General features: G+C 38.0%; 4 protein-coding genes across 9 annotated transcripts in view; 2 read left to right on the forward strand and 2 right to left on the reverse strand.

Moving 5' to 3' along the window:
- Positions 1-5,184, reverse strand: part of smad10a (SMAD family member 10a) — a 32,676-nt gene extending 27,492 nt beyond the window's left edge. The window contains exons 1-2 of one of the 3 annotated variants that reach the window (XM_055218936.2): positions 4,579-5,184; positions 783-1,028 (exon numbers count right to left, since the gene is read on the reverse strand). In XM_055218936.2, the coding sequence (XP_055074911.1) occupies positions 783-1,019 (237 nt within the window). In that variant the 5' untranslated portion in view covers positions 1,020-1,028; positions 4,579-5,184. The remainder of the gene's footprint in view (positions 1-782; positions 1,029-4,578) is intronic. The other 2 variants (XM_055218937.2, XM_055218938.2) reach the window with 2 other exon arrangements.
- Positions 5,185-5,991: 807 nt separating this feature from the next.
- On the reverse strand, positions 5,992-7,463 carry snapin (SNAP associated protein). The gene is made up of 4 exons (XM_055218941.2): positions 7,168-7,463; positions 6,875-6,921; positions 6,625-6,743; positions 5,992-6,529 (listed from the first exon to the last, which is right to left on the reverse strand). The coding sequence occupies exons 1-4, from the start codon at positions 7,281-7,283 to the stop codon at positions 6,422-6,424; spliced, it is 390 nt and encodes a 129-aa protein (XP_055074916.1). The 5' UTR covers positions 7,284-7,463; the 3' UTR covers positions 5,992-6,421.
- Positions 7,464-8,222: 759 nt separating this feature from the next.
- On the forward strand, positions 8,223-14,348 carry chtopa (chromatin target of PRMT1a). The gene is made up of 6 exons (XM_055218940.2): positions 8,223-8,520; positions 8,953-9,044; positions 10,086-10,236; positions 10,378-10,555; positions 12,376-12,510; positions 13,496-14,348. Exons 2-6 carry the CDS (start codon positions 8,980-8,982, stop codon positions 13,693-13,695), a joined length of 729 nt encoding a protein of 242 aa, XP_055074915.1. The 5' UTR covers positions 8,223-8,520; positions 8,953-8,979; the 3' UTR covers positions 13,696-14,348.
- Positions 14,349-14,889: 541 nt separating this feature from the next.
- Positions 14,890-26,455, forward strand: matcap2 (microtubule associated tyrosine carboxypeptidase 2). 4 transcript variants are annotated; one of them, XR_008647885.2, is made up of 9 exons: positions 14,890-15,246; positions 16,513-17,147; positions 19,289-19,432; positions 20,820-20,952; positions 21,186-21,491; positions 21,885-21,982; positions 23,066-23,249; positions 23,985-24,365; positions 24,953-26,455. XR_008647885.2 is itself a non-coding variant. In XM_073858157.1 (7 exons), the coding sequence occupies exons 2-7, from the start codon at positions 16,557-16,559 to the stop codon at positions 23,222-23,224; spliced, it is 1,431 nt and encodes a 476-aa protein (XP_073714258.1). In that variant the 5' UTR covers positions 14,893-15,246; positions 16,508-16,556; the 3' UTR covers positions 23,225-23,433. The 4 variants fall into 4 exon arrangements, 1 of the variants encoding a protein (XP_073714258.1); XR_008647886.2 differs by having other exon boundaries at positions 14,891-15,246; positions 16,508-17,147; XR_008647888.2 differs by lacking the exon at positions 14,890-15,246 and having other exon boundaries at positions 17,018-17,147; positions 19,258-19,432.

Raw genomic sequence — 26,455 nt, forward strand, 5'->3', positions numbered from 1 at the left:
TCGTGTGTTTCTTAAAAATCGTGCACCCCACCTTTAGGTAAAGCATTACAACACACAAGGGGGATTGGGACCTATATCACAATATAATGTGGTGTTGTTTTTCCCCTGCCGTGAATATTGCAATATTCGCAATACTGAACGGCTTTGCCAAATGACCTGGAAAGCTCTGTTTGAGAGAAATTCACTTATGTGTTTCTTGTATAGCTTTGGCAAAATGAGGGAAATAGTTGTGTGATGGTATAACATACCTCTCGTAAAGCCACTAGATTGTGTTACTAAAACGTATAAATTGTTACTACCATGTGTTTCCCAAGGTGAAATGTTACTGAATCTGTGATTTCTCTCTGCCGTTTGAAATGGTTCTCATATACACTGTTGGAAAAAATGGTCAGTATATGTACCCCAGCTGTCACTTGGGCTGTACCTTTTAAAATGTATAACTTTGCACCTAAAGAGTTCTTATTAGTATCTCAAAGGTACATATATTGGTACCTAATGTATACATATCTGTATCTCATAGTACATATTAGGACTTTTTAAGTGACAGCTGGGGTTCATATTTTGACAATTTTTTCGAACAGTGTGGGGTAACACTGGCAAAGACATTTGAAATAGCTCTGCTAAAAAATGCTCTGCAAGTTCTGCGATGTGACTATTGCAGATGCGCACATAGCAATGTCTATGCTGAAACGAAATTTCATGCAGCCCTAGTCCATATCCACAAATATTTCACTGCTTTAAACATAAAAACTTCAGTGTCAATCACTGCATCTTTAATTCACCTGTAGGCGTCCATCTAGCGTCCTCTGGATGGTCACACACTTGCTGGGATGGACTCCATTGGTGGTGATTGCTGTGATGAGGGAGTCTAGCTCGTCCTTCTTCTCCTTTAGTTTCTTCACCAGGCTCTCGATGGCGCGTTTGGCGAAGCCCTCGTTTTCACCACCCTGCCTGTGGCACATGAGACTGTGCACGATGCTAAGGCAGGCGTCGTTACTGTTGGGAGGGTTCACGGACATCCTGCTGCTCTGACAGATGGGAAAACAGAACAGCAGCATCAATGCACACGTCTCAGTCACGCTTTACACACGCTGTATATGCTAACACACAGTATGGTACTGTACTCGTCCTTCATGGAAATTTGCGGCAGAAAGGAAAATAGTTGTTCTCAGAAAAGTAAATGTTGTCATTATTTATTCAGTCTCACATCATTTCAAAGGCAAAGTTTTGATGTTATGATGTTTGGTTATGTCACTCTCATAAAACCATTATGTTTAAAATATGTTAGTGACGTACCGCCATCAATTCGAAAGCTGGAGTGATAGTTAAAGGGCACCTATTTCATTACTAAAAAACAACGTTATTTTGTGTATTTGGTAAAATACAATGTGTTCGCGTGGTTTATGGTTCAAAAAACACATTATTTTCCACATACTGTACATTTTTGTAGCTACAGATAACCCTGTCTTCCTGAAACGCACTGATTTTGTACAAAGCTCATTGATCTGATCTCATTGAGTTCTGTGTCCCTGATTGGACAGCTGATATGTACGTTGTGATTGGCCTGAATACCTCTGACATCAGTGGGAAATGTGACCCTCCTTACCATGTTTGAAAGATTTGCTCACAATGCATTCCTAACAGGAGCTAACTTAAAGGCTGAGACCGAAGCGAGAGGAATTATGATAATGTCGGTCTTTACTACATAACCAATCCTAGGAAGTAAACTGTTGCCTACAATCTGTGTGTTTGTTGTAGTCAGAAAAAAGAGATTTATGTTGGAGACAATAACTCGCGTCATCGTTTACTCTGTGATATGTAGCTTTTGCGTATGGTTAACATCATGTACTAGGGGTGGTCGTTATGACCAAAAATCCATTTCACGGAATGGGTCATTTTATTTCACGGTAGCGGTATATTTCATGGTTTGTACGTTTTTCAGTTTATATTGTTTATGGAATATAAAAATTTGCAGAAATTTGCCACTCACTATAGCTTTTAACTAAATGCTCACCACAGTTTTAAAATATGGGCAAGTTACAGTTATTGTTAAGTAAAAATGCCCAGAAGATAACAACAGATTAAGCCTTGATAGACAGAATCTTGTTTTTAATTGAGTTATTAATTTGATAGACTATTGAAGCTATAGTATGCATTCATTGTATTTTGTATTTATGCATACAGTACATTAAAAATAGGCAATATATAAAATGAACAGGTATGAGTATGCACAAACCTACAGACAGGATAAATACCTGTATATGAGAGATGAAGCTCTAGATATAGATATTATAAATATGACAGGTGCTATGAGGTGATGACCATGAAGTCTGTTTTAAGGTTTTGACGCCCTTTACTTTCTATTAGATTAGACCTTAACCGTGTCTCTTTCTCGTTTTTCCGATCAAAGATGTTTGTAGTATAAGCAAATGACACAACAAACTACATTGTTCCAGCAGCGAACGTGTCAATGATATAAACGTGAGCTTTGGCTTAACTTTAGTTAAGATGTTTAGATGATAGATTCTCTTTAAGACTTTTAATGATTCATACTGCTTTTAAAAATGTGTAAAAGTCTACCTTTATTGAGCTTTATAGTGTTTTTTGTCCTTTCTTGGGGTGGGGCCCTTGATGATTATGACCAGTTGAAAGAAATGTTAAGATTCCTTAAATAGATTAATTAACAAAATAACAACATATTAACAACCTGAAAGTGTGAAAATTATGACATATTTCTATGTATTTTCATTTTCAACTCCTTTACAGCAGACACAGTTACTGTATATACTGTACAAACCGCCTTCCAGCTGTTCATACACTACTAAACGTTTTGGGGTCCTAAAAGCGCAAACGTTTATAAACGGATTTTAAAGTTTTTGAAAACTACGGTCTGTCGTCTTCATGTAAACTACGAAAAAACATGAATCTGTGATGTCGTCCACATGTGTTAATTCAGTCTTATAGGCATGTATGTGCAAGTATAACCAAATCAACAATGACAGCCTACAGGACGGTGTTTGTGCTGCTCAAGATACTGAGTTTATTAACACATCCAACTAGGGCTGGGTATTGGCAAGGGTCTCACGATACGATACGATACGTATCCCGGTACATTGTGCCATGATGCAATATATCACGATACGATACAATGCGTTGCATGTTGCAATACATTGCAATGCTTTTTTGCTGATTTTTTTAAACTTTTTTTAGCCAAAGTGCGTCCACACAAAAACTGCAAGTGTTTTTACATTTTCTGCCATTTTTTCACTCCCGCTAACTTCTGAGACATTGGCCGTATATGACTGACAACTGGACAGCGACAAATACAGCAGCGCCGGAGGAGGTCGTTTGATGCATTGCACACAGATGGATTTTTGTTGCTTTAAATATCGATAGTAGAGATCGAAATATCGAAACACTATCGTGGAAAGAAGTATCACCATAGTTAGCTGTATCGATATTTTTGCACAGCCCTACATCCAAAACAGTTTGCAAAATTGCATCATCAACTCTAATCTGGGGGGAGTCTCTGAGACCCTTATTATCAGACTCAGAGATGCTCTCCATGTCTGTCCAAGTGCTTGTCTGCATACATGCAATGATATTAAATTAAGTCAATCAAAATGTAGGCTATTTAAAGGCATACAGAAAACGCCAAAACTGATTTTTCTTTCAGCATGTATTTAAAAAGTCTTAAGTGAAGCATGCATTATTCACTTCTTTTCTTCAGATACAAAAGAAACGCTGGGTGTATTACTTGTTATTACATCATGTCGTGTACTAGAGAAAAGCATGGCCTGATTTTTCAAGACATCCAGACCCAAACCCATCTTAAGATATCCCAGTATGATGAAACCGTACAGTGTAGACACAAAGCTAAATATTTAAACATCAGAATCTCTCAAATGCAAGTAATAACAATGGTAGTGCGCTTAATCCAACAAGACTAAATAAGGAAAAACTGCGTGCTAATGTTTAAACTGTAAAGAAACCAGTCCAAGGCATTCCTTACGTACTGTCCAATAACATTAATGCTGTTAACGTACATGCAATGACATAAATGTCACACAAAGTTAAAGCCAAATCAAACTGTTGACTGCGCTGCGGGCGAACGAATGCAGCGGCGAGCCCTTATATGGTCACATGACGTCATCAGCTCCACCGTCTAAACATTTCACGAGCTCGCGCTGAATATGTGCATGGTTAAAATGACCCGCAAAACGTTCGTGCGGTCCGATTAACTAGTCTGATCGATACCATCAAGGTGAAAGGTGCAACTAATAGCGTCTTGATCATGAACTTGTATTTTTGGGGGGTGCAAAATGTCTTCGAGACAGTATTCAAACGGCAGACACTTATGAAATATTTCAAATCTCAGACAAGGGCAAAGATAAGAGTTATTACGACACAGACAGACACACCTTTGACGTAATATGATGTTTTAGGAGCAAGCTCATTGTGTATATCTGCCAGCCAAGACCTAACGCTGAACCCCCGGTCAGTTTCGTGTAAGGTCTCGACTGATGCAACGTGCATTTAAAATGATTAAAATAAACAAATAAAATGTCAAATACTCACACATCAGTCGGGTTATTAGAGAATTCAAAAGACTTGTTTCTAGACAAGGACGGAGAGGTAGAAATGCGAGTCCCCTTCCCCCTCCAACATCTAATATGAGTCTATCGGAGTCGATACGGGACTAACAGGCTCGCTGTCTCCGTCCGTGCATCCTGCACGCTCCCCCGAAGCCTCTCGCCTCGCTCTCGGTACAATAACAAAAGCGGGTAGACATTGTGCGCGTGAGCGTCTCGCCCGGCTCCAACCAATAGGGATTCGAGTCTCAAAAGAACGGCGGGACTTAGCCAATCAGCGCACGGCTCTCACGGCTGGGCCCCCAGGCCGAGGTCTGTCTGGGTCGCGTCTGGATTGACATATCGGCGCGACTGTTTTTTTAAGGTGGCGCCGCCTTGATTACTCCGCCCCGTATCAGCCCACTCGACTCGCTCGCCACGCCCCTTTCATGCCCGCTCAGTTTCCATCGATGATTGAAATTTACAACAGGTCAGGCAGTGACGGCTACTTTTAGATTAGTATCACAGTGCAGTATGTGTGCTTCAGGGTATTGAAAACGAGTTTAAACAAATTACAGTTCTGGCATAAAATATTAGAATATTTATGATGAGCAGCCTTTAGGTCACGAATCAAATTTATATCCATAGGGTGAACCTTTGTACAAATGTTTAGATTTCATAGACTTCTATGTTGGCTTGAATGCATGCTTTATTAAAGCAACAGGAACATACCAAATACTGAGAAATTTTAACATGCATGGAAATTCGTTTTTGTTATAGAAACACACATTTTGAAATGATAAAAATAAATTATAACTTCCCCAAAATTACTTTACAATGACTTATACAGGAGCATAAACATAGTATGGAGGCTTATGATTGTATCCATATTCTAAATAATGGGATAAGTCACAATTGCAACCGTCTGCTTTGTTAATGTGATTAAGACTGCAAACAACTCATTTACCCCTTTTTTGAAGTGAAGTGGTTTCCAGAAATCTGTCTTTAATCTTTCATCAACAAAGTGACTTTTAAGAGGCCCCTCATATGATTCCAACTTCCTATTAGATAGATTCCCCCTCTTGACCTTTCACCTGTCCTAAAATCTTTGCCTAACCCTCTCTCTTTCAGCTAAAACAAGAGGTCACCTTTAAATGCCCCCTCTCCTCTCCTGTTACAAAGCCTTCACTATTTACATAAGAAATGTGCATACCTAAGATTTTACTGCTGATTCAATTATAATGCATTGGAATGCATTGCTTGAAGTTCATTTTTCTTCTAAATACGGAATATTTATATACTTGCTTCCTTTGTATTGATTGATTACTTGCAACATCAACGTCTCAATGATTAATATTATAACAGTAAGTTTAACCAAAAGGAATTCAAAAGTCAATATAAGAACACAAGTCAAACTCCATAAAGTTTTGAAGTCTTGCTTAATATTTATGGAAAGGAATACTGAAATACATCCAATGCATTGGGGACAGACAATAACTGAATTAAAGTGCTGACATAAAAAAATATGTAAAGAAAATAAGCATATTTTGTGCTTTGTTGCTTTAATCTCAAGTATGTCATGAGAAGACCTAGCAAATTATGAAAAACAAACATTTTAACCCTATTTCTATCTTTCATAAATATCATATTTCCACAAATGGGTGCATATTTACAACGCAATCTCAATGACTACATAAGTAACTCAGATAACATTAATGCAGGGTGATGCTGTAGCCAGTGTATTATACGGCCCAGGGCCTTTTAATGATATGCAATCAATTCTGCTAATTTACAGTGAAGGTCCACTGCACAAAGCAATGCTGCATTCCCAGTTTATAAAATGAAAGACATCATGGTTTACTGGGAGACCGTGGGGTAAAAGCTCCAGATGCCTCAAGCATGGTCTTCCTGCGTGCGGTCTCTTTTGCAACATTATGATTCAACCTTCGCAAGCGTTCCTGGTGTGACAAGACGACAAAACAGAAAAAGAGGAAAGTGAGCCAGGTGGTTTAGTTGACTACATACAATAAAGTTTTAGCAGTGAATAAATTACCTGTGCATTTTGAAGTATATTGTTGACCAGCACCACTCTTCGCCTGGCATTTAGAAGTTTTTTAACATATGGGTCTAAGTCAAGCGCCACCTTCTGGTGTTCATTAATCCTACACAATTCTGAAATTAGGGAAGACACAGTACAAACCATCGTTTTACTAAACACCTTATATTTAGATATTGAATCATTTGACAATCCAATTTACAATATATAGCCTAATTATATTGTTGCATAAGTCAAACTAGCTTACCGGTGGCCAAGTTGTCAATATGTTCTCGAAGTTCCACTTGGCTTTCTCTGTGGAGATAATACAATTATACAGAAAAAAATAAGCAACCGTTTAATACAAATGCAAATAAGATCTTAATAGCATGTAACATGTCAAGGTACGTTATTCGCCAAGCATACAGTAACGAAACAGACACAGCGAGAGTCACGAGACCTGTCATGTTGACAATCATTAGCCTGTTAGCAAACACGTTTGTTTATGCTTAATAATTTAAAGGTTTACAAATATACCGTTCGCCTTTCAAAAGGTTATACCTGACGGAATGCACATGTAAGTCAAGCTGCTGTACGGCTGGTTTCAAGAGATCCAGCAAACCTTCAGCAAGAGCATCTTTTCCTGATGGAGTCTCCACAACCGCTAACGCTGCCATCTTACAGTTCGCAGCCAGAGCCACTGCGCAGTATACAGATTTAAAAACCTTTTTGTTATTTCAAGACTTGTATGTAATGTGTGTTGAAGAAACGCGGCACTCGATTATTTGGAAATCCGCGATTGTACAGACAGACTCGCGTAAATAAGTGTCACACGTTGATGACGTCATAAAAAACTACCGTACTACTCGTACTATTTCTGTTGTGTGCTGTCCACCGAATGCAAATGTATTGAATGTACTGTATTTACTCAAATGAACTTTGACATTGGGGGAAATGTCTAGTATACACAAGAGAATAAGCTCTCTTTTCAACTTGAAGAATGAACCAGAAGCATATCCACTTTCTTGATTCCTTTTATCAGGATACCAAAGGTTAAAACATCTGTAAACATTTTTAAAGAAAAAAATGCTGTTTTGAAAATACGTTTATTTACTATTTATTATATCCTATTTTATAGAATGGCGCACTAAAAAACATAATACCAACATTTATTGTTGCACTTTGCGTACTGTTTTATATACTATTTAATGCAAAATATTTTATGTCCTCTCTCATCTCATTTGTGGGTCACTTAAATAAAAGTGTCTGCTAAATGTATTCATGTATTTGTATTTAGTAGAATATACTATATTTAGCATCATTAACCATTATTAATTTCTGAAAATACCACATCAAATATACACATTTTGATTATTATTTTGAATACAGCAAATTTGCCCAAATTGACTTCATGCGGGTCCGCGGGCGGGCCGGCGGGCGGATGACGTCGGGGTACCGCGAGAGCGAGTCGAGATTAGACTTCTCCGTATGGGTTCTCGGGTCGCTCTCGCGGTATTTCGGCGTCATCCGCCTGTCGGTTCTTGCGACACCGCATAAAGTCGAACAAGCAGCGTACATCTTAAATCTCGCGATATGTGACGCTAGCACTTCAGCGCTCCATTTTCCCAGCTGAGCTCGCGTAGTTAGCACCATTTTGTGATGAATGAGGGAGGGTAGATAGGTCGAGGCTCATGTTAAAGTAGACGTTAAAATAGTTAATTGTATAGGGGGTACTGTCTTTCTTTTAGTCCTTAAGAAAATATCTGGGGGTCTGGCGATAATTGTATTACTTTACCGAGGGTCAAATAGAGAATTTCCGAGGAGAAATTATTCAGCGACTGGTTAGCTAAACCGCTAATAGATCTGCCGAGTCAACCAAAACTCGCTTCACGGAGTCATTAAAAGAAAATAGAGGTGAGAATTAAATCAAATTAAATTATTGTACATTAATAGGCTTTCAAAATAGTGTTTCAGGACGACTTTTGTGTCCATTTTTGATGTTAAATCGTTGGGTGGTTAGCACTCCTAAAGACCTTGTCTGGAATTTCTGTGCTTGTAAATACATTTGTTTAAACCCGTGAAACTCGTTTTAAATGCCAATGGTAATGCAGGCGTCGACGTGGAAATAAAGACAAAGTGTTTCATTCAAACCCCAGTGATCTGCCTAGACAACATTTAGGGATCATCCCTTTTAGCACTTTCACACGTTTTAGTAATCCCAAAAATGCTAATATAGCCTCCAAGTTTGGAAACGTACCTTATGTGTTGGACCTCCCCTTCATAACTTGTATATATTTTTTGTAACTCTTTACAATCTTGTGATACAATGACATATTTATTTTAGAGGAGACATCCCTTCCAGCCTGAAGAAACATGAGTGCCCCTTCTTCTCAAAAAGTCGTGCTGAAAAGCACCACCAAGGTGTCCCTGAATGAGCGGTGAGGCTCTACGCATCCTGACAGCATTATCTCAAGGCCGGGGGGATAAAGCATACAAAGATAACTAAAGGCAACAAGCCTCGAGACACATGTACTATGGAGGTCATTGAGTGGGAGACATCAGACCTGACATGGACGCTAGACTGCCCACGCGATGTGCTCCGCTTACCCAAAGTGGCAGCTGTTTACTTGATAATTTTGTTGAGTCTGTATGAAAGAAGTAATGAAAAAGCCAAACTTTGGCATGGTGTGCGGCAGTCCTGTTGCGTAAGCGGAGCACATCCGGAGGTGAGAGGGTAATGGTGAGGTAAGCCGACTGCACTTGAATTCACTGCAGAAGTGCATCCTCAGCCATGGGAATGAGTTGATGTATGCCGGATGGAGTGACATCCGTTTTTATTGCCCTCTCTCAGACAAACACACTCTCTCTCCCTTAGACTACCTTTTATCTGCATCTTATCTCATTTTCTGACTTTCTCTCTGGCTGTCAATGGAATAAGGTGCCCAGTCCATGCCTAGACGTGACCCGTCGCCTTCGTCTCATCAGAAGCGTCTTACAGAAGTGGCGTACCAGGTCACGGTCTTGGTTGTAAGTGGCTGGGTAGCCAGACACCCCTCTAGCCCTGGACCAACTCGCCATGTGTTGTCTCGGTCCGATGACATCACAATCGGTTGATGATGGTCTGTAAGTGGCAATCACTCTGATAGAAGTCCATCTATCTCTGTCTATTCTCTAATTTCTTCTGCTTTCTTCTACCTCTTGTTTTTGAAACCACATAATAGGCTTCAATTAAGTTTAAACCAACCAGCCGATGTGTTGGGGTGTCTCCAAACAGAGAGAGAGAGAGTAAAAGATTGTGTGGTCTAAAAATGGGCATTCACTAAATTGCTACAGATTCCCTGTAGCTGCGTCCATGCTGTGTGAAATGATTTGATTTGGAATCCTCCTTTCCTCGTATCCCCTCTTTCTCTTTTCCTCCTGTCTCTCTCCCCCGCTTTCTCTGCCTTTCTATCTCCCCTCCTTCTGTTCTGTCCCACAAGCTTCACAAACATGCTGAAGAACAAGCAGCCGACCGTGAGTAGCATCAGGGCCACCATGCAACAGCAGCACACGGCCAGCGCCCGGAATCGTCGCCTCGCCCAACAGATGGAGAACAGGCCCTCTGTGCAGGCTGCCCTGCAACATAAACAGGTAGGGAAAAAATGAGGAAGATTATTGAAATGCACATTCAGTAAATGTATAGTTTATCCAAACTGTTTTTGGACTTTCTATACCAAAAGGAAATAAGGTAGTGGGTTTTTCTCTAAACTGACTTGATATCACTATCTGTAGAGCCTAAAGCAGCGACTCGGGAAAAGCAACATCCAGGCCAGGTTGGGTCGACCCATTGGCCCGCTGATGCGAGGAGGCGCTGGAGGGCGGGGATTTATCGGAGGATTGCGCGGAGCTGGACGAGGATTGCGTGGAAGAGGTAGAGGTGGTGCCATGAGAGGAACGCTCTCTCTCAGAGGTGACTTTTTGCTTTACTGCAGATTTTGTTTTAGGTATGCTAGTCAAATTGCTGCTCTGCCTTATGTCACACTATGTTTATGTTACTTTTGCTACTGAAAGTAGGGCCTGACAGTTGACTTAGCTCACACCAGTTAAGTAGACCGGTTGCATTAGGCTATTTAAGTTTTAAATCACAGAAATTTAAGTACTGTGAACTTGAGTCATGTGCAATTATGCACTTATATTTAAGTTCACAGTACTCAAATGTATGTGTTTTAAAACTAATGTAACCGGTTTACTTGGATGGTTTGAGTTGAGTTACCTTTTAGGTTTTACAGTGTGATAATGACCAGCCGCAACATCTGTGTAAACGATAACATGGAGTTTCAGCTGTTTAAACACTTTTTTCTTTAACCACATTGTGTGTTTATTCATGACAGATGCAAACAAATGAAGCGCGTAAAAATATGCTAAAAGTTTTTTCTAATAAGAACATGTTGCATATTCCATTAATGGAAGTTTGAACCGTAAATATTGCACTTTTAGTGCCACAAACTATTGCCACGGATTATAAACTGTGTTCCAACTTGTGTTTTACAAGTATCCTGATGGATATATGGGTGATTCACACGAAATCCAGATTTCGAAGGTGTCCAGCATCGGAATTTTTAAAAAGCCCTTTAAGCCTTTTTTTTGCACATCTAAGGATAAGGTCTGAACTTACTATAACCATTATTTTAAGAGGATTTAAAAAATATTTCCTATAGAATTATTTAAATTTTTTAGATTATCATTATCAAAAATGATTATTACCGCAACATGATATTACATTAAATATATGCATTTACAAACTCATGTTTCGGTAATGAGAACTAAAAAGTTGTTTAGGTACTATGACAAACAAAATTTCAACTTTTATCTGGGGAGAAAACATAAGAACTGCTTACCTGGTAGCCATCTTGAGTGTCACTGTCAATTATGTCTCTTCCAAATATATATATATTTTAAATGTTAGTTCCTTGAGGGGTTTAACAATGATTGAAAACTGTTGCGGAGGATGAGAAAATTGGTCTTGGACACATTTATATTCCTTATTATGTCTCAACATTTACCAATGATCACCAAATACCACATGTTTCTTTACTATAAATGTTTATAGTATAACATGCACTGAAGCTTTTTATTTTTTAGATATTTTAATTATAAATATTTCCATGTCAAAAACCCCAAATCCAGTCATGGACACGTTGCGGTAATGAAAAATTTCCACTTAAATGTGAAAAAAAAATTGGTTTGTATGATGTCATTTGAAATCATGTGCAATATTACATAAAGAGATGTTTGTAACTGTATGCTTCTTATTTTGATAGCATTTACCTTTTTTTAAATGTTTCATGACACCTCATAAGTCTAATTTCGCGAGAATCACCTATATAGTGTTAAAGCCCACAGTTTTCAGCTGCTCCTATCGATATTCAAAATGTGCTGATTGGTGTAAACCATCATTTTATGGCATTTAATTGGGGCCGTTGCGAGCCCCTGCTGTGCTACTCGCTTTCTAATGATGGCACCTGTTCTGTCTGCTAACAGAAAGCGACAGCTGAGGTCTTTTTTACAGTTTACCCCATTGGGTTTATATGATTGTAAGTGTTTTGGAGCCAAAATTTGCATGTGCTTTTTGTCTATTTCACAAGAAATAATTAATGACGAGCCGTTGATTTATTTGAATTGGTTTTAAACTGTATCAACAAGCTATGAGATCAGTTTCTATTACAGTGTTTGAATAAAAGCAAAGTAAAAAGTATTTTTATTTAATAAAGGTTTTTATTTTTTGTTTAGGTCCCGGTCAGATGCGAGGGAGGGGTGGTCCCGGTCGTATGGGTCTTCGTCGTGGCATGCGTCAGCGTGGAGGAGCCATGGGACGAGGAGCTATGATGGGCCGAGGAGCAGCACGTGGAGCACCTGGAGGAAGAGGTGAAATGAATACCACAGCCTTTACTAACTTTACTGCATGTAAAAGTTGATGTTTAAGAAATAAGGAGGTACAGTTTGAGCAATTTTAGCATTGTTGATTAAAAAAATCAATCAAAAATGTAAGTTCTTAGAGAATGTATTTACTATCAAATATATTAAACCATCTTTATATATTTTCTTAACCCTAACTCCAGAAATAAGAAAAATATCAGTCTATACTCATGTTGTCTATCTTAGATAAGGGAAATATACATGTTTGTGTTATTGATATGACAAAAAAGGACTTCGTAGAAATTCTGTGCAAATGCACAAAACAAAAGCAATAATACCCAACAAACGGCTTATCGAAGAACAAATCAGTTTAATTTTCATTTGCATATTTATGAGGAAGAAACAATGTTATGAATGTGACATTTCTTTGTTATGGATACTTGCATTGGTATTTAAAGGGGACATATCACAAAAATCTGACTTTTTCTACGTTTAAATGCTATAATTGGGTCCCCAGTACTTCTATGAACCTAGAAAATGTGTAAAAGATCAACCCAGTAACTTAGTTTTGGTGAACCATTCTCTGCAAACATGTCAAAAAATAGGTAATTAAAAATTTGGCTCCTCCTGTGATGTCAGAAGGGATTAATACCGCCACTTAATCTGCACTATCCAACCACGACACTGCCATTTAGTGCAGAGATCAGCTCATTTACATTTAAAAGGACTCAAAACGGCTCACACCTACAAAGTGGCAATTTTAACTTATAATAAATTATATATATTGTATTTTGAGCAAATACTTCACATATGCACTCAATCTATTTGACATCTTAAAGTCTTGTGAAATGTCCCCTTTAAGCATTGTGCACGTTACATAAGTCATATGTAAATAAAAAAAAAACTACTTTTTCAGATCACCTAAAAATTTTACGTATGAAATTCTGCCCGTTTTGCAGTCTGTTCACTTCCTACTTATTTTCTTTCCTCATAGGCCGTGGGGGTCTGAGAGGTCGTGGAGGGTTTGCTGGAAGGGGTCGTGGACGCGGCAGAGGCCGAGGAGCAGGTCGTCCAGTCGTCACACGCGAACAGTTGGACAACCAGCTTGACGCTTACATGTCTAAAACCAAGGGCCATTTGGATGCAGAGCTGGATGCATATATGGCACAGGCAGATCCTGAGAGCATGGAGTAACCAGAGCTGAGAATAACAGCAGGCTGCCCAAAGATCTGCAGATAATAGACTGATTGACAAGTTACGTATTCAGTACAATTTCTTGTTGACACTCTCAGACCGGCATATACATTTGGAAGTGATACAGAGTCACAAATCTTATCCCATTTATGTTTAATCAGTCAGCACTCGCATTGCGTGTGTCACTGAACTTAATATTGTTTGAAGATAAAGTCTCACTGGAACCGATGAATATAAATGACATCTTTTGCGACAGTTTTGTATAACAGGAGTAAAGTGAGAAATCATTGATCTGTAATTTTAGAGATTGTACTTGATCTTTCTTGCCTTTTAGTAAAACCAGAAGAGTTCAGAAAAATTCTGAAATTGATGATGTAAAAAAACTGTGAACTCTAACCTCAGTAAATATGATCAGCTGGGGTTAAGTTATTTTATATAGACAAACAAGTGTTCACAATCTCAATGTTCTACTAATGTAGACCTTTTATTGTAATGGTTTTATGTTTTAAAAGTTAGAAGTTTTATTATGTATAAGGTGTTACCTTGCACTGTCTTAAATTGTCATTCTTTTTTTGCTCAGTTGTCAAAAGTTATATTGTAATTCTGTTCATTAAGTTTTTCTTTTGGCAAATAAAACTCAAGCAATAAGAGCACATGCTTGCAGTGAGTTCCCTATGATATTTGCTCAATTTGCATTTAAACCCTTTAAGGCCTTGCATTTTTGTGTATATAAATATTTGTACCCTTGCAATTCAATGTAACGTTTACACAACACACATTGTATTTCCGAGGATACTTTTAACATGAAGAAGTCAAAGGATGTTTGGTTTTTGTGCTGCAGGTTTAAATGTTTTGCCTAGTGTCTCCAGTAGATGGAGGTAAAATACTTGAGTCTGCATCTATGTACATGCACAAATGTGACTGGTTAAGCGTATATGGCTTTAAACAGAATTTGTTATTAGTTTTTTTTCCACATACGCTATGTAAATACTACCATTTGTTACATTTATGTAGATTCCTTTAGGAAGAGTCCCAGAAAATAAATTTTTTGGATGTTCAGAATTTCTTTTGCAAGCTAACTCATCCAAGACGGCTCATTTTATTGTGTTATTATGGAGTTACATGATGACGCTTAAGTCATCACTATGGCAACAAGCATCTACTTCTAACGTTTGATTGCAGTACTTTATAGATGAAGTATTTAAAAAAGCAAAGAAATCGACACGTTTGGCAGCGTGCTCACTGCTCAGTACTAGAATATGAAAAAAATATGATATTTCGAGTATTTTTGTAACGGAAGTGATGCTTTTTTGATGACGTTGACAGCGCACCATGGCAACGCGCTCGCGTGAGCTCGCCAATAAACCCGCCGACAGAGATTTGCAAACTGCACGTATATACCTTAACTGAATTAATAGATATGTATGCTGTCTAGTTTATTTGTGCTCTTTATCTTTTATCTTCATATTGTCATTTTTATGTAAACATTAACTTTACTGTTGAAAAATAGCACAGCGCGAGCGATCTCGAGTCTATTCCTTCAAGTTACAGGTGAGTCTGTGTGAAGAAACTATAGTATGATATCTATGTAGAAATGGGCGAACATTATAGTGTAATATACACTTTTTTTAATGTATACTATTATTCTGTAACTATGAATTGATAAACTGTTATTTACTAACATTAATTACTAAGGTAATGTTCAAACATACTGTAGTATCTGCCTGGTAATTGTACTAAAGTTTACTATACAAAAAAAAGTATACTACATGTAGTGGGTTGCATAAAAACAATGCCATATCATAATATATGTTTGACAATACAGTGCCCTAATAAAAATATTTGGGCAATTAAAACGCAGTTAAAAATATGTTCTAATGTCATTGCATACGATAACACAATAATACTAAGTGTATCTTTTTATAAGAAATTCACTTTTAATGCAAAGCACTTTATTTGTTTAGAAATGTATTTGTTTAAAATAAATACTGTTCAAAATGCTTTTTTATTGTTATACATTCTGGCTGTAAAACTTTGTTTGTAAATGTCCATAGTTAATGTGATGATTTATTTGCAGATGGCAATTATTTTTAGCTATGCTATTGTATATAATGCATTTACATTAAAGACTAGTTCTCCTTATAAATGTTGGAGAGATGCTATAGTTACAACAACAGACAGTTTTACTGTAGGCTGTGTTCTTCTACTTCAGTGCATCTGTCAGATCTGTTGTTTCTTTTGAGGCGTGGGATTGTACAGAGGAACGTGGACTGGTGCTGTGATGCAGAACAATAGAGAGAAGCACGACATAACACTACATCCTTAGAAACTCATTCTGAAATGATGTAGTAATAAAAAGATACTGGATGTGATTATAATATCCTGTATTTGACTCGAGTACAAAAAGTTTGAGCTCTTATACCGACGACTAAGTAGTTTTGTTTTTCTTTCAAACATGATTAATGCTCTTTGTGAAATCCACACACCAGTACTTAAAACAAGCTTCATTACACTGTGTTGTTAGGATCTGTTTCTTGTCTTTTGTGGGTTAAGGAGATTTTATTTCCTGAGGAATGAGCACTGCACTGACAATAGCTGTCCTGGGTCTCAAGTTTAAGTCAAGCTTTATTTCCTTGCCTTGTAATTTCATCCGGTGCCCTCAGCAATCACATTCAGATACATTTACCTAGAGCGGAAATATATTTCGGATTGTAATTAGAAAAAAGCTTTAGGGAGTACTTGATGATCGTTCAGTCTCTGTATTAGCATCTATCTATCTTTATATATCATTTCTTATCCCATTTCTTTTCAGAACAGCTCTTTTAGCCATAACTTGAAACATCTAGGTGCACCCAAGCCCCATGGAGAAACCTGTGAGCCCCAGTCAGGTGCGTCTGGATCGTGTGTCCTCTAATGTTTTGAAGGACCTGTTTAACACCAGCACGCTGCTTCAGAAAGAGACCGATAGGGAAGAGAGGCGTCCCAAAAGAGCGCAAATAGTTTCCACAGCAACACAGAGCGGTGGACACCGGCCAACCTTTGAACCACTCGTGACAAGTGGGCTTGGCATTGGTTGCAGAGATGCTAGGCACACTCAGTCAGTTTTTTCCTGTTTCTCCACCAGCAGTACCAGACAAATGAACAATATTGCTGTGCAGGGCAGCATCATCCACCTGTCCCCTTGCCCCAAGCCCAAGAACAGCTGCCCGGCCGCTTCCCGTGGCACAAAATTGCCCCAGCTGTACAGAGGATGCCCTGCTGGTCGTTATGGGGAGAACTCAGTCAAGAAGTTGTGCATACTTACCGCTATAAAGCCGTCTAATGTGGAGAAAGAGCGGGCCAGGTTTTTTAAATCAGACTTTAACTACAATCCTCAGTTTGAATACAGTAACCCCGTCTCAGCACAAGTTCTGGCAAGGCATGGCAACGCTTCAGACCGCTTCCTCCCACAGGTAAGGGTTATGCTTGAAGCAATATGCATATCTAATAAAGCATTTTGTGTTGTGGCATACAATGGATCATTGGTCCAAATGTCACAATGTCTATTTGGGTGATTCTCACGAAACCATTGAAACACCATGGCACTAATGATTTTAGCTTTAAAATGTGTAATATAGTAACATTAAAAAGCATCAGAATTAACACAATACTGTGTTCTACCTTGCACAATGTGTGATTTCAACATAAGAATTTATAATTGGAAATTTTATCTCATTTTCTGCTGAAATTCTCATTACCGCAATGTGTCCGGCTGTGTTTGAATATGCGTTATGTTGTAATTTAATCAAATTAACACAAAAATATTAAGAAAAAAAATAAATGGATGTTTTGCTAGACTACTTTAGATGACAGAAAAAATATTTACTGAATATTCATGTATAATAATAATGAAGAAAAATTATGAAAATGATGTGTCCATGCCTGATGTTCTCATCCTCCGCAACACTTTTTGAGAACAATTTAAGCACACATACAGAATTTTAATAAAGTTTGATTTTGAGTGACCAAGCACATGGACCAGTTACTTCAAGATGGCTACCAGGTAAGATCATTTTTTTACAGTTAATTTGAAATATTGTCCTGTCAGAATGCTTACATGACATTTTGATTATCATTACCGCAACAGATGCTTATTAAATGTTAATTTAATTAATAAAAGCATAATACTTTGATTTTAAATGCATGTGCAGAATCTCCAAATTATGTTCTTTCAGGTTTGTCATGTCATTTTGAAAATATGTCAGTGTTGATGTTTTCTGACTGTTGCGGAAATGAGATTTTTTTAGGACAAATTTTTTAAATTATGTTACAAAAAGTGTTAAATGATAAGTAAAAGTTTTTAAATTAATGTTCCCATTTACTCCAGACTTTGTTTTTCAATGTCTGGTGGGAAAAAAGTAAATTTAAGAAATTCTTACATTTTCATGCTTGACATTTTTAAAACCAAGTTTTCGTGAGAATCACCCATTTGCTCTTGAATAGCTTAATAGTTTTTTATGCATCTGAGCTCTAGGGCAGAGTCAAACCAACAATGAGTTTATTACACTGATCATCTCAGAGCGCTGGCCAAATTGTGGATTTTCCCCCCGGGCTTATCCTCATATACCACAAATCAGGACTCATAAATCAAAACACAACTAAGTTTGGGAGGAGCGTGGTCATGTGATCCAATCTATCAGCGTGAAGAGGTGCCTATAAATAGCAGTCCCTCACCTCTATCTGTGACTGATTTTTGCAGCATCCCTCCTCCACCCCATCACCTCACTCTCAACTAGTTTAATTTATTCCAGTTAAAGAGGGGGGAGTACTCGGACAGCACGCCAAATATGCTTTATCTCATTCCCTATCGATTACATGTTAATGCGAACTCGTGAAAATCTTGTCAAAATGCTAAAAACTCATCTCTTAAAATATTTCTCTTCAGCACATTACCATGATCTTAAATGCATGGGATGTTATTACGGGGAGTAAATTATGAAATAATTTTCGGTTTTGGATGAACTATTCCTTTAAGAACAAGTAATGTTTAATGTTGCTGTAAACATTCATATTGTGTCAAATTTCCAACTGCCCCAGAAACTACATGCATATTTTTATTATTATTAATATTATTTCATTAGTTCGAATGCGCATTCAGATCTTAATGATGAATGGTAAACGAACTTGGCTTGCCGTCTTCGAAGGGAGCTCTGAACCTTCAGAGAGAGCTAACCTGAGGCCGGGGCTCGAGCCCCAAGTTCAACCCACCGCAACAGAACTGCACAGAGGAAGAAAGAGATCAGTGAAGGAGAAGATGGGATGAGGAGGGATGCTGGAAAAATTGCAGCCGGAGGCGGAGTCATGAAGGCTGCCTTATAATGATGATTGACAGGCCTGAATGCTTCGGCTCCTCTCAAACCTACGTTTAGAAGAACTGCTTATATTTGTGCTATATATAACCTTTAAGATCATGTTCAAAAATGACTTAACAATGATATTAGCAAATAAAAAGTATATTACTAAAATGATTCCTGATATAACAGAACATTTAAACATTGATCTATATTGATGATCTATATGCAGCGGATGAGGTCTGTTTGTCTGCTGTTCTCAGGCTGTGCGGATCATGGAGTCGGCTTTGCAGAAATACGGATCATATGAGAAGTTTGAGCAAGCTACAGGAGGAAACCTCCTCACCAAGAGCCGCATCTGGTACCATGTCAAAAAGTACATGGAAAAGGAAGGATGTATGGGAGAGGTGAGAGAGATACAAACTGGATAAAGAAACATTTAATAAAACCACATTTAATATATCTCATCACCACAATAACAGTACTTCAAACACAACTCAAAAAACATAACTGGAAAAGTACAGAAAACAAAAGAGAAGTTGTTTAATGTTTTGGGTTGTCAAAACATTTTTTGAAGTTTTAACATTTTTTAATTTAGGAGTTAGTTTAGACAAACTATAGGCAACATGATATATTCATATGCACAGTTATACCCTTTTAAATTTGTATTTATTATTTAAAGAAAGTACAACCACTCTTGTTAGGAAAATTAATACAACAAGTCTTCAGTTGTTTTAGTGGGCGCATTGTGTAACTTTTAAAAGGATCTCTTGACAGAAATGCAATATAATATACATAACTATATTAGCAGTGGTGTATAAAGTCCTTACATAATTAACTGTATTGTTTTTATTACCTTAAAATTAGACGTTTTTATCTACATACACCTCAGTTTCCCTTACATGGAAGTCGCCATCATGTTTTTACAGTAGCCCTAAATGGACAAACTGTTTAACAGAGCGCATTTGGTCATTACTTTCCTCACGCCAAAACAACGCAGTCTCGTGGCAAGTCGTGTTATAGTAATGCAAATTTAGATTAATTTATTCGTGTTTGATGACACAAATTTCCTCTGTTTTTCGTGTGTCTCTGGAGACAAATTTTTGTTTCGTTCTTCCCAGCAGGAATTTTTATCAATGGCTGTTCGTGTCTGTGGCATGACTTTCTTTATCGTGTCATTTTATATTTAGTTTTCTCATCGTTCTTTCCTATATTTAAATCATTGTCGCTTGGGGTTAGGGTTAGATTTGGGTAATTAAAAAAAAATTACAGGAGACGCCAAGGAATCAGACTGGAAACTGGGATTATTTCATCAGGGTTTGTTTTCATTCATTTTTAGGTTATTATTATAGAAATGGGTGCGAAATTTAGTAGTCGGGATTAGCAGCCGCGACCCGTACGTGTGATAATCCTGCGTAGAGCCACTTCATTATTTGCCAAAAAAAAAAAAAAAACATTTTAAAAGCCAAAAACAATCACGTTTTAGTGAACTATATGTAAGTAATGACATTTTTTTTATAGAAATTTGTGCTGGGAAGGACGAAAAAGACATTCGTCTCCAGAGACAGCGGAAATTCTTGTCATCAAACACGAATAAATTAATCAAAAATTTCTTTACTATAACACGACTTGCCGTGAGATTGGGTTGCGCCAAAATACCTTCACACACCTTTAACATGCAATACAGTTAAACTCTGAATCGAAATATCACATTATTTACATTTTGAAAGTGAGATCATTAAAACCTACTCACAAAAATAAATTGAGTGACATGACTTCCTTTATTCTCTGCAGATTGTGGTTAATCTTACCGATGATCTGCTGTCCAGAGCATCAATGACTGTAGTGAATGGCAGGCCTACACTTACCATTAACATCTGTGCTGCCAGAGAGCAGTGGCTAGAGGGAATGCTGAGACATGAGATCGGTATGATTGTTATTCAGCCTTGCATATTAAATGATGCCTGTGTAGACTTAAACATTCATTCAAGTAAATGCATTTGTCAGGCTCATATTATTATTATCATTATATTAATGCAATGCTGTTAAAAACACATTTTCAAGTCATTGAAGAAATAAATTGTGCTGTACAATGACATTAATGCGTATGATCCTTATTTTCTTATAATTCGATGCATGGACTCGACTGCGTCCAATCAGGTACACATTACTTCAGAGGCATCAACAACAGTCACCAGCCATGGAGCAGCAGCGTGGGCAGGAAAAAGCACAACCTGCGACCCATCAACCCCACTGAAGAGGGGCTGGCCAGCATTCACAGCGTGCTCTTCCGCAAGGACCCAGTCCTGTGGCGGGCCGCACTGCTCTACTACACCGTACACAAAGCCAGCCATATGTCCTTCTCACAGCTGTTTCACGACCTGGGCCGATTCGTCCACGACCCAAACACGAGGTGGGACTACTGCGTCAGAGCCAAACGCGGACAGACAGACACAGCACAGCCAGGTGATCATTAGGATTTGTGGTGCTTACCCAAATTTCACACTTGTTTGCACTTGACTTTAAAAAAAAAAGGCTTTTACACAGTCAAACTCTCTGATAGTTAATGCACAATAGCATGAAAGCAGGACTGTTTGTAGAAATGATTAAGTGCTTATTCTTTGAAGAATTGTGAAAGTGACTAAAGTAAATACCAAAGATGGTGATGCATATTACACAAGAAAGTTTTATTACTACTACGGAGCCATGCAGTATATCAGTCTGCATATATGCTTTTCCTTATCTAACTGTCCATCCAGTATGACAATAATATGTACAGCTGAGGCAAACAATAATGACTGAAACTTATTTAAGCATTGTTTAGATATGTGTAAATCATGTCTGATGTTTGTTCTTCAGGTTGTTTCAGTAAGGACCAGGTTTATCTAGATGGTATTCTGAAGATCCTCAGATTCAGAGACAAGATTGACTTCCATCGTCTTATGGCTCTAGGAAAGGTTTGTTTAAAACTTTTTCAAGCCTTGGTTGCTTACATTTTTTATGTATCATTGGAGCATCGTTCATAACTCATTCAGTCTCTATAACCACAGTTTTCTGAACATTGCCTTTAGTAACAGTACTAACTATATTATTCGTTTTAAAGGTACAATAGAGTTTTAGCGACATCTAGTGGTGAGATTGCAAATTGCAATCAAGCTCAATTTCGAAACGCAGAGACAAGCTACGGTAGCTGCCACAAGAAACATCTGAGACAAAACACACCCTGTAAAACAGTTTGTCTGTTTACGGGCTACTGTAGAAACATGACTGTGACTCCCATGTAACCGTGGGTTCACACCAGCCGGGTTTGAGGCGTCAAATTCGCGTCTACCACGTCTAGTTTGTCGCTTGAACATTTTGAGTGTACTCGTTTCATTCACGCGTGAAATTCTATTTATCGAGACATTCATGCGGAAATTTGCGTCATGGGAGGGGCTTCTGCAACTCTGCTCTCTTTCTGTAATCATGTCACTACTAGAGCAAGCTCCTGATTGGTTAACGCGACACGTTTTTCCAAAGTTTTTTTTCCACGGAACCGCGTCTACCTGGCCGCGCCAAACGCCTCATTCGTGCCACGAGACCTAATGCTACGAACACACCAAATGCAGGGCATCGCGTTTCTCGCTGTAGATTACTCGCGGGATTAAACTTTGTGGCATGCAAATTTTTCCTTGAGTTGATTATTTTCAACTTGAGCGAAAACGCGTATGAGGCGAATAGCGTGTGTTTTTGCGGCAAACGCCCCGCCAATATCGCGTCATTCACATCGCCCCTTGCGAGGACACGTCTGATTGCGTCTTTGCATTGACTTTGTATGTAATCTACTCGCACAAATTGTTGAACTTGCATCTGGTGTGAACCCACAGTAGCATTGAAATCACTCGCACTTGACGCCTCTACCTCGGCTGGTCTAAACGCAGCATAAGGAGACTTGCAGTTTGAAAGTTGAGAGAGACGGCAGCTTTCCCATGAGTGGGCGAGGCATATTTTAGTGCAGATAACAGACACACCCCGCCTTTAACTGTGTGCGCATTGTGCAGGTATCGTATGAGGATGTGGATCGTCTCAAGGGTTTGGCTCTGATGGACCGTGTACGCATTCCTCACTTTCTTCAAGACAGAGCACGCTACACAGAACAGCTCCACAAAATCATGAAGGTCAACCAGATAACCGACGAAGAGCTATGCACACTTATTTGAGCATGTGACCTTTGACCTAAGTGAGGTCAGTGATGGGTTTGGGACAAATATCAATATTTAAATTTTTTTAATAAAGTGCTCTGAATAAATATCTCTGCTCTCAGTGCTGCTACTTCATGTCTCCTTGAGGTGGCGCTCAATACATAAATGAAGTAAACATGAACATAAGTTGAAGGGATGGTTCACCCAAAAATGAAAATTCTGTCATAATTTACTCACTCTTATGTTGTTACAAACCAGCATAAATGTCTTTATTCTGATAAACACAAAGGAAGATATTTTGAGAAATGTTTGTAATCAAATTGTTTGTGGAGTATTCTTTTTTCCTACTATGGAAGTGAATAGGGTCCATGAACTGTTTGGTTACGGACATTTCTCAAAATATTTTCCTTTGTGTTCATCAGAATAAAGAAATTTATACAGGTTTGTAACAGCATGAGAGTGAGTGAATGACAGAGGTTTTATTTTTGGGTGAACTTTTAACCACCCTTTGAGGTAAAATAATATATGCCCCAGCCACGAAAAAGTCCAATGTCTGGATCCACTTCGAATTTTTGGACATTGATGGGACAAACAATATTGGCAAAGGTGTTGCAATATGCAAGAACTGCCTGGGTAAAGTACACGGCTAATACCACAAACATACAAAGCCAGTTCACCCTGATCTTATTGAGAAAATGGCTGATGCTAATGTTACAAGTCAACGAGAAGCTGTGAATGCAATGTTTAAAGCCAAACTTCATTTCTTCTCATTTTCAAGAGCTGCCAGTATTGTGAAGTCAATGGCTATATTTATTTACAAGGACCTTCACCCATATTATGCCGTCGAAAATGGCCAAGTCCTGAAAACACCGGGAATTCACCAAAAATTGTATTCCAGCTCTTTAAGATAAGACGAGGAAAGATTTAGAAAGCACACAGAGGGTTGCACAAACGTCTGATTGATGGACAATGGACATTGAAGGGCAATGGACAAGACTCATATTGCAGAGGTTACACAGAAAACCACGGAGTGCTGCAGCTTCCACAACACAAGTTCATAACTGATGATGTTGTTTGCTGGAACAGCGCTTACGAGATGCTCTCCGGGTTTCTTGAGCAGCAGCCAGCTGCCATCTACGCTGCCCTCTTATCTCCTAAAGTGAGTTATTTGTCATACATCAACATTTTCCCCCCCATGTATTTGTGGGTTTGGGCCCTACAAATTGCAGGAGTTGGGTGTGAAATAAACTCCCAGGAACCAACTGTTCACTAAATTTTGATATATAAACTTTAAAAAGGACATATAATGAAAATCTGACTTAAGTGCTATAATTGGGTCCCCAGTGCTTCTATCAACCTAGAAAATGTGATAAAGATCAACCCAGTAACTTAGTTTTGGTAAACCATTCTCTGCAAGCATGTTAAAAATAGCTCATTGGAATTTGGCTCCCCTTATGATGTCAGAAAGGGATAATACCGCACTATCCTACCACGGCGCTGCCAGCCAGATCAGCTCATTTGCATTTAAAAGGACACACCCAGGACTCACAGCTACAAAGTGGCAATTTTAACATGCTATAATCAATTATCTATGGCTGGGGACAACAAAGATTTATTTGACATCTTAAAAAAGTCTTGTGAAATGTTTAATTTAACTCAAGAATAGCAACATAGCACCTCATTCATAAAATCTAAATACATAGTTTTAATAAAAAAATATTTTCTACTCCGTTTTGTCATTAAAAGTGAGGAAGATTGTGACAGACTGCAGCCTAACTGAGACAGACATCTCAAATGCTGTAAAGATTGTCCAAGCTCTCAAGCCAGTGATGGTGACCACACAAATGATGTGCGATGTGCAGTTTCTGTCATTGCTCCACTTCATGCACAACTTTAAAACGAGACCACTGAGGATTCACCTCGTGTCAGAGAGATATAAAGCATCAATCAAGACCTGTCAAAAGGATATAACTCTGGAGAAATTTGTCAGTTTGTGTGTTTACAGAAAAAAAGTACTTTAATTTACAGACAGAAAAACCTTTTGTGCTGTTTTCTAACATTTTAAACCTGAATAATAAGAGAAAACCTGCACTTAAACGGATAGTTCCCCAAAAATGAAAATTATGGAAGTAAATGGGGCTCATGAACGGTTTGGTTACAAACATTTCATTAAAATATCTTCATGTTCATCAGAAAAAAGATATGTATACAGGTTTGTAACAACATGAGAGTGAGCAAATGACAGAATTTACAATTTTGGGTGAACTATCCCTTTAACATTTTCACAGGCAATTTGTTTTCATAGTTAGACAGATATTATGATGTATCATTATAAGATTGCTAGCAATATACAGCTGTATTGCGAGTATTGTACTGTATCGTGATGTCATAGTCAGTGACCTCACTAACATACTGTGACCAAACACCCTTCACTAAGCTTCTCATCTCTTTGCATATTTCTTTGAAACGTTTCTATCCATTTTTGTCTTTGTGCCTGTCTACATTCAATATTTGTGCACTTTAATGTTCACAACCCAGTTGCATCTAAATCTACTTGTAATTTTAGCAGTCGTTGACAAGAAATCAGTACAGTTCTTCATGAGTAATTAATGTTGTTCTTTAATATCAACCGTGGGATCAGATAATTCAGCCGATAAAGCACAAGTCCATTAAACAGAAGATAAACTATACTGTCATCAAATCAGGTCTACAAACTTTTTTTTTTTTTTGATTTTCAGGATGTTTTTGTGTGTATTTGTGACATTTAAATCTTTATTAATTTAGGGTAATTAAATGTTAAAATCAGGGTTAATATTATGGGTGCCAAAACGTTTATTTTAAGATGACGTGTCCTTTATGAAAGCAGACAATCCAGTGAGTCAATGTCAAAATCAACCCGAATATCTTCTCACTCCCATTGACACAACATGCTGTGATTGTATTTTATGAGCTTTTTGATCGGCTCTGTTCCTGATGTTTTTCCATCCTTTAATTTTCATTTTGAAAATGAAATATTTTCATTCAGATAAAGTGTGTTCAGTGATCTATAGGAAAGTGTGTTAAATTCAAATGAAATAAAACATTGTTTCAATTTTCATACCCGTATCACTCAAAGTTTGTTTACTTTGTTTTTATGAATTGGCTTCATGTCAGACATAGAGCACTGATAAATAATTGAATCTAATGCAACATTAAGTACATGTATCCACAGGACACTAGACTTCTGGGCTTTAAACAATAAATGTCAGC

Source organism: Misgurnus anguillicaudatus, chromosome 20 (genome assembly GCF_027580225.2).
Source record: "Misgurnus anguillicaudatus chromosome 20, ASM2758022v2, whole genome shotgun sequence".
Classification (NCBI taxonomy): Eukaryota; Metazoa; Chordata; class Actinopteri; order Cypriniformes; family Cobitidae; genus Misgurnus; species Misgurnus anguillicaudatus.

What these genes read in the sequence shown, in the direction of transcription:
- chtopa (XM_055218940.2), top strand. Translation starts at nt 8,980, where the DNA reads ATGAGTGCCCCTTCTTCTCAAAAAGTCGTGCTGAAAAGCACCACCAAG. An exon ending in AAGGTGTCCCTGAATGAGCG is followed by an intron (nt 9,045 to 10,085) that starts GTGAGGCTCTAC and finishes CTGTCCCACAAG; the next exon opens with CTTCACAAACATGCTGAAGA. An exon ending in TGGAGCACCTGGAGGAAGAG is followed by an intron (nt 12,511 to 13,495) that starts GTGAAATGAATA and finishes CTTTCCTCATAG; the next exon opens with GCCGTGGGGGTCTGAGAGGT.
- matcap2 (XM_073858157.1), top strand. Translation starts at nt 16,557, where the DNA reads ATGGAGAAACCTGTGAGCCCCAGTCAGGTGCGTCTGGATCGTGTGTCC. An exon ending in CAGACCGCTTCCTCCCACAG is followed by an intron (nt 17,148 to 19,288) that starts GTAAGGGTTATG and finishes TGCTGTTCTCAG; the next exon opens with GCTGTGCGGATCATGGAGTC. An exon ending in GACAGACACAGCACAGCCAG is followed by an intron (nt 21,492 to 21,884) that starts GTGATCATTAGG and finishes TTTGTTCTTCAG; the next exon opens with GTTGTTTCAGTAAGGACCAG.
- snapin (XM_055218941.2), bottom strand. Translation starts at nt 7,283, where the DNA reads ATGGCAGCGTTAGCGGTTGTGGAGACTCCATCAGGAAAAGATGCTCTT. An exon ending in TATTGACAACTTGGCCACCG is followed by an intron (nt 6,744 to 6,874) that starts GTAAGCTAGTTT and finishes CCCTAATTTCAG; the next exon opens with AATTGTGTAGGATTAATGAA. An exon ending in ATATACTTCAAAATGCACAG is followed by an intron (nt 6,530 to 6,624) that starts GTAATTTATTCA and finishes TTGTCACACCAG; the next exon opens with GAACGCTTGCGAAGGTTGAA.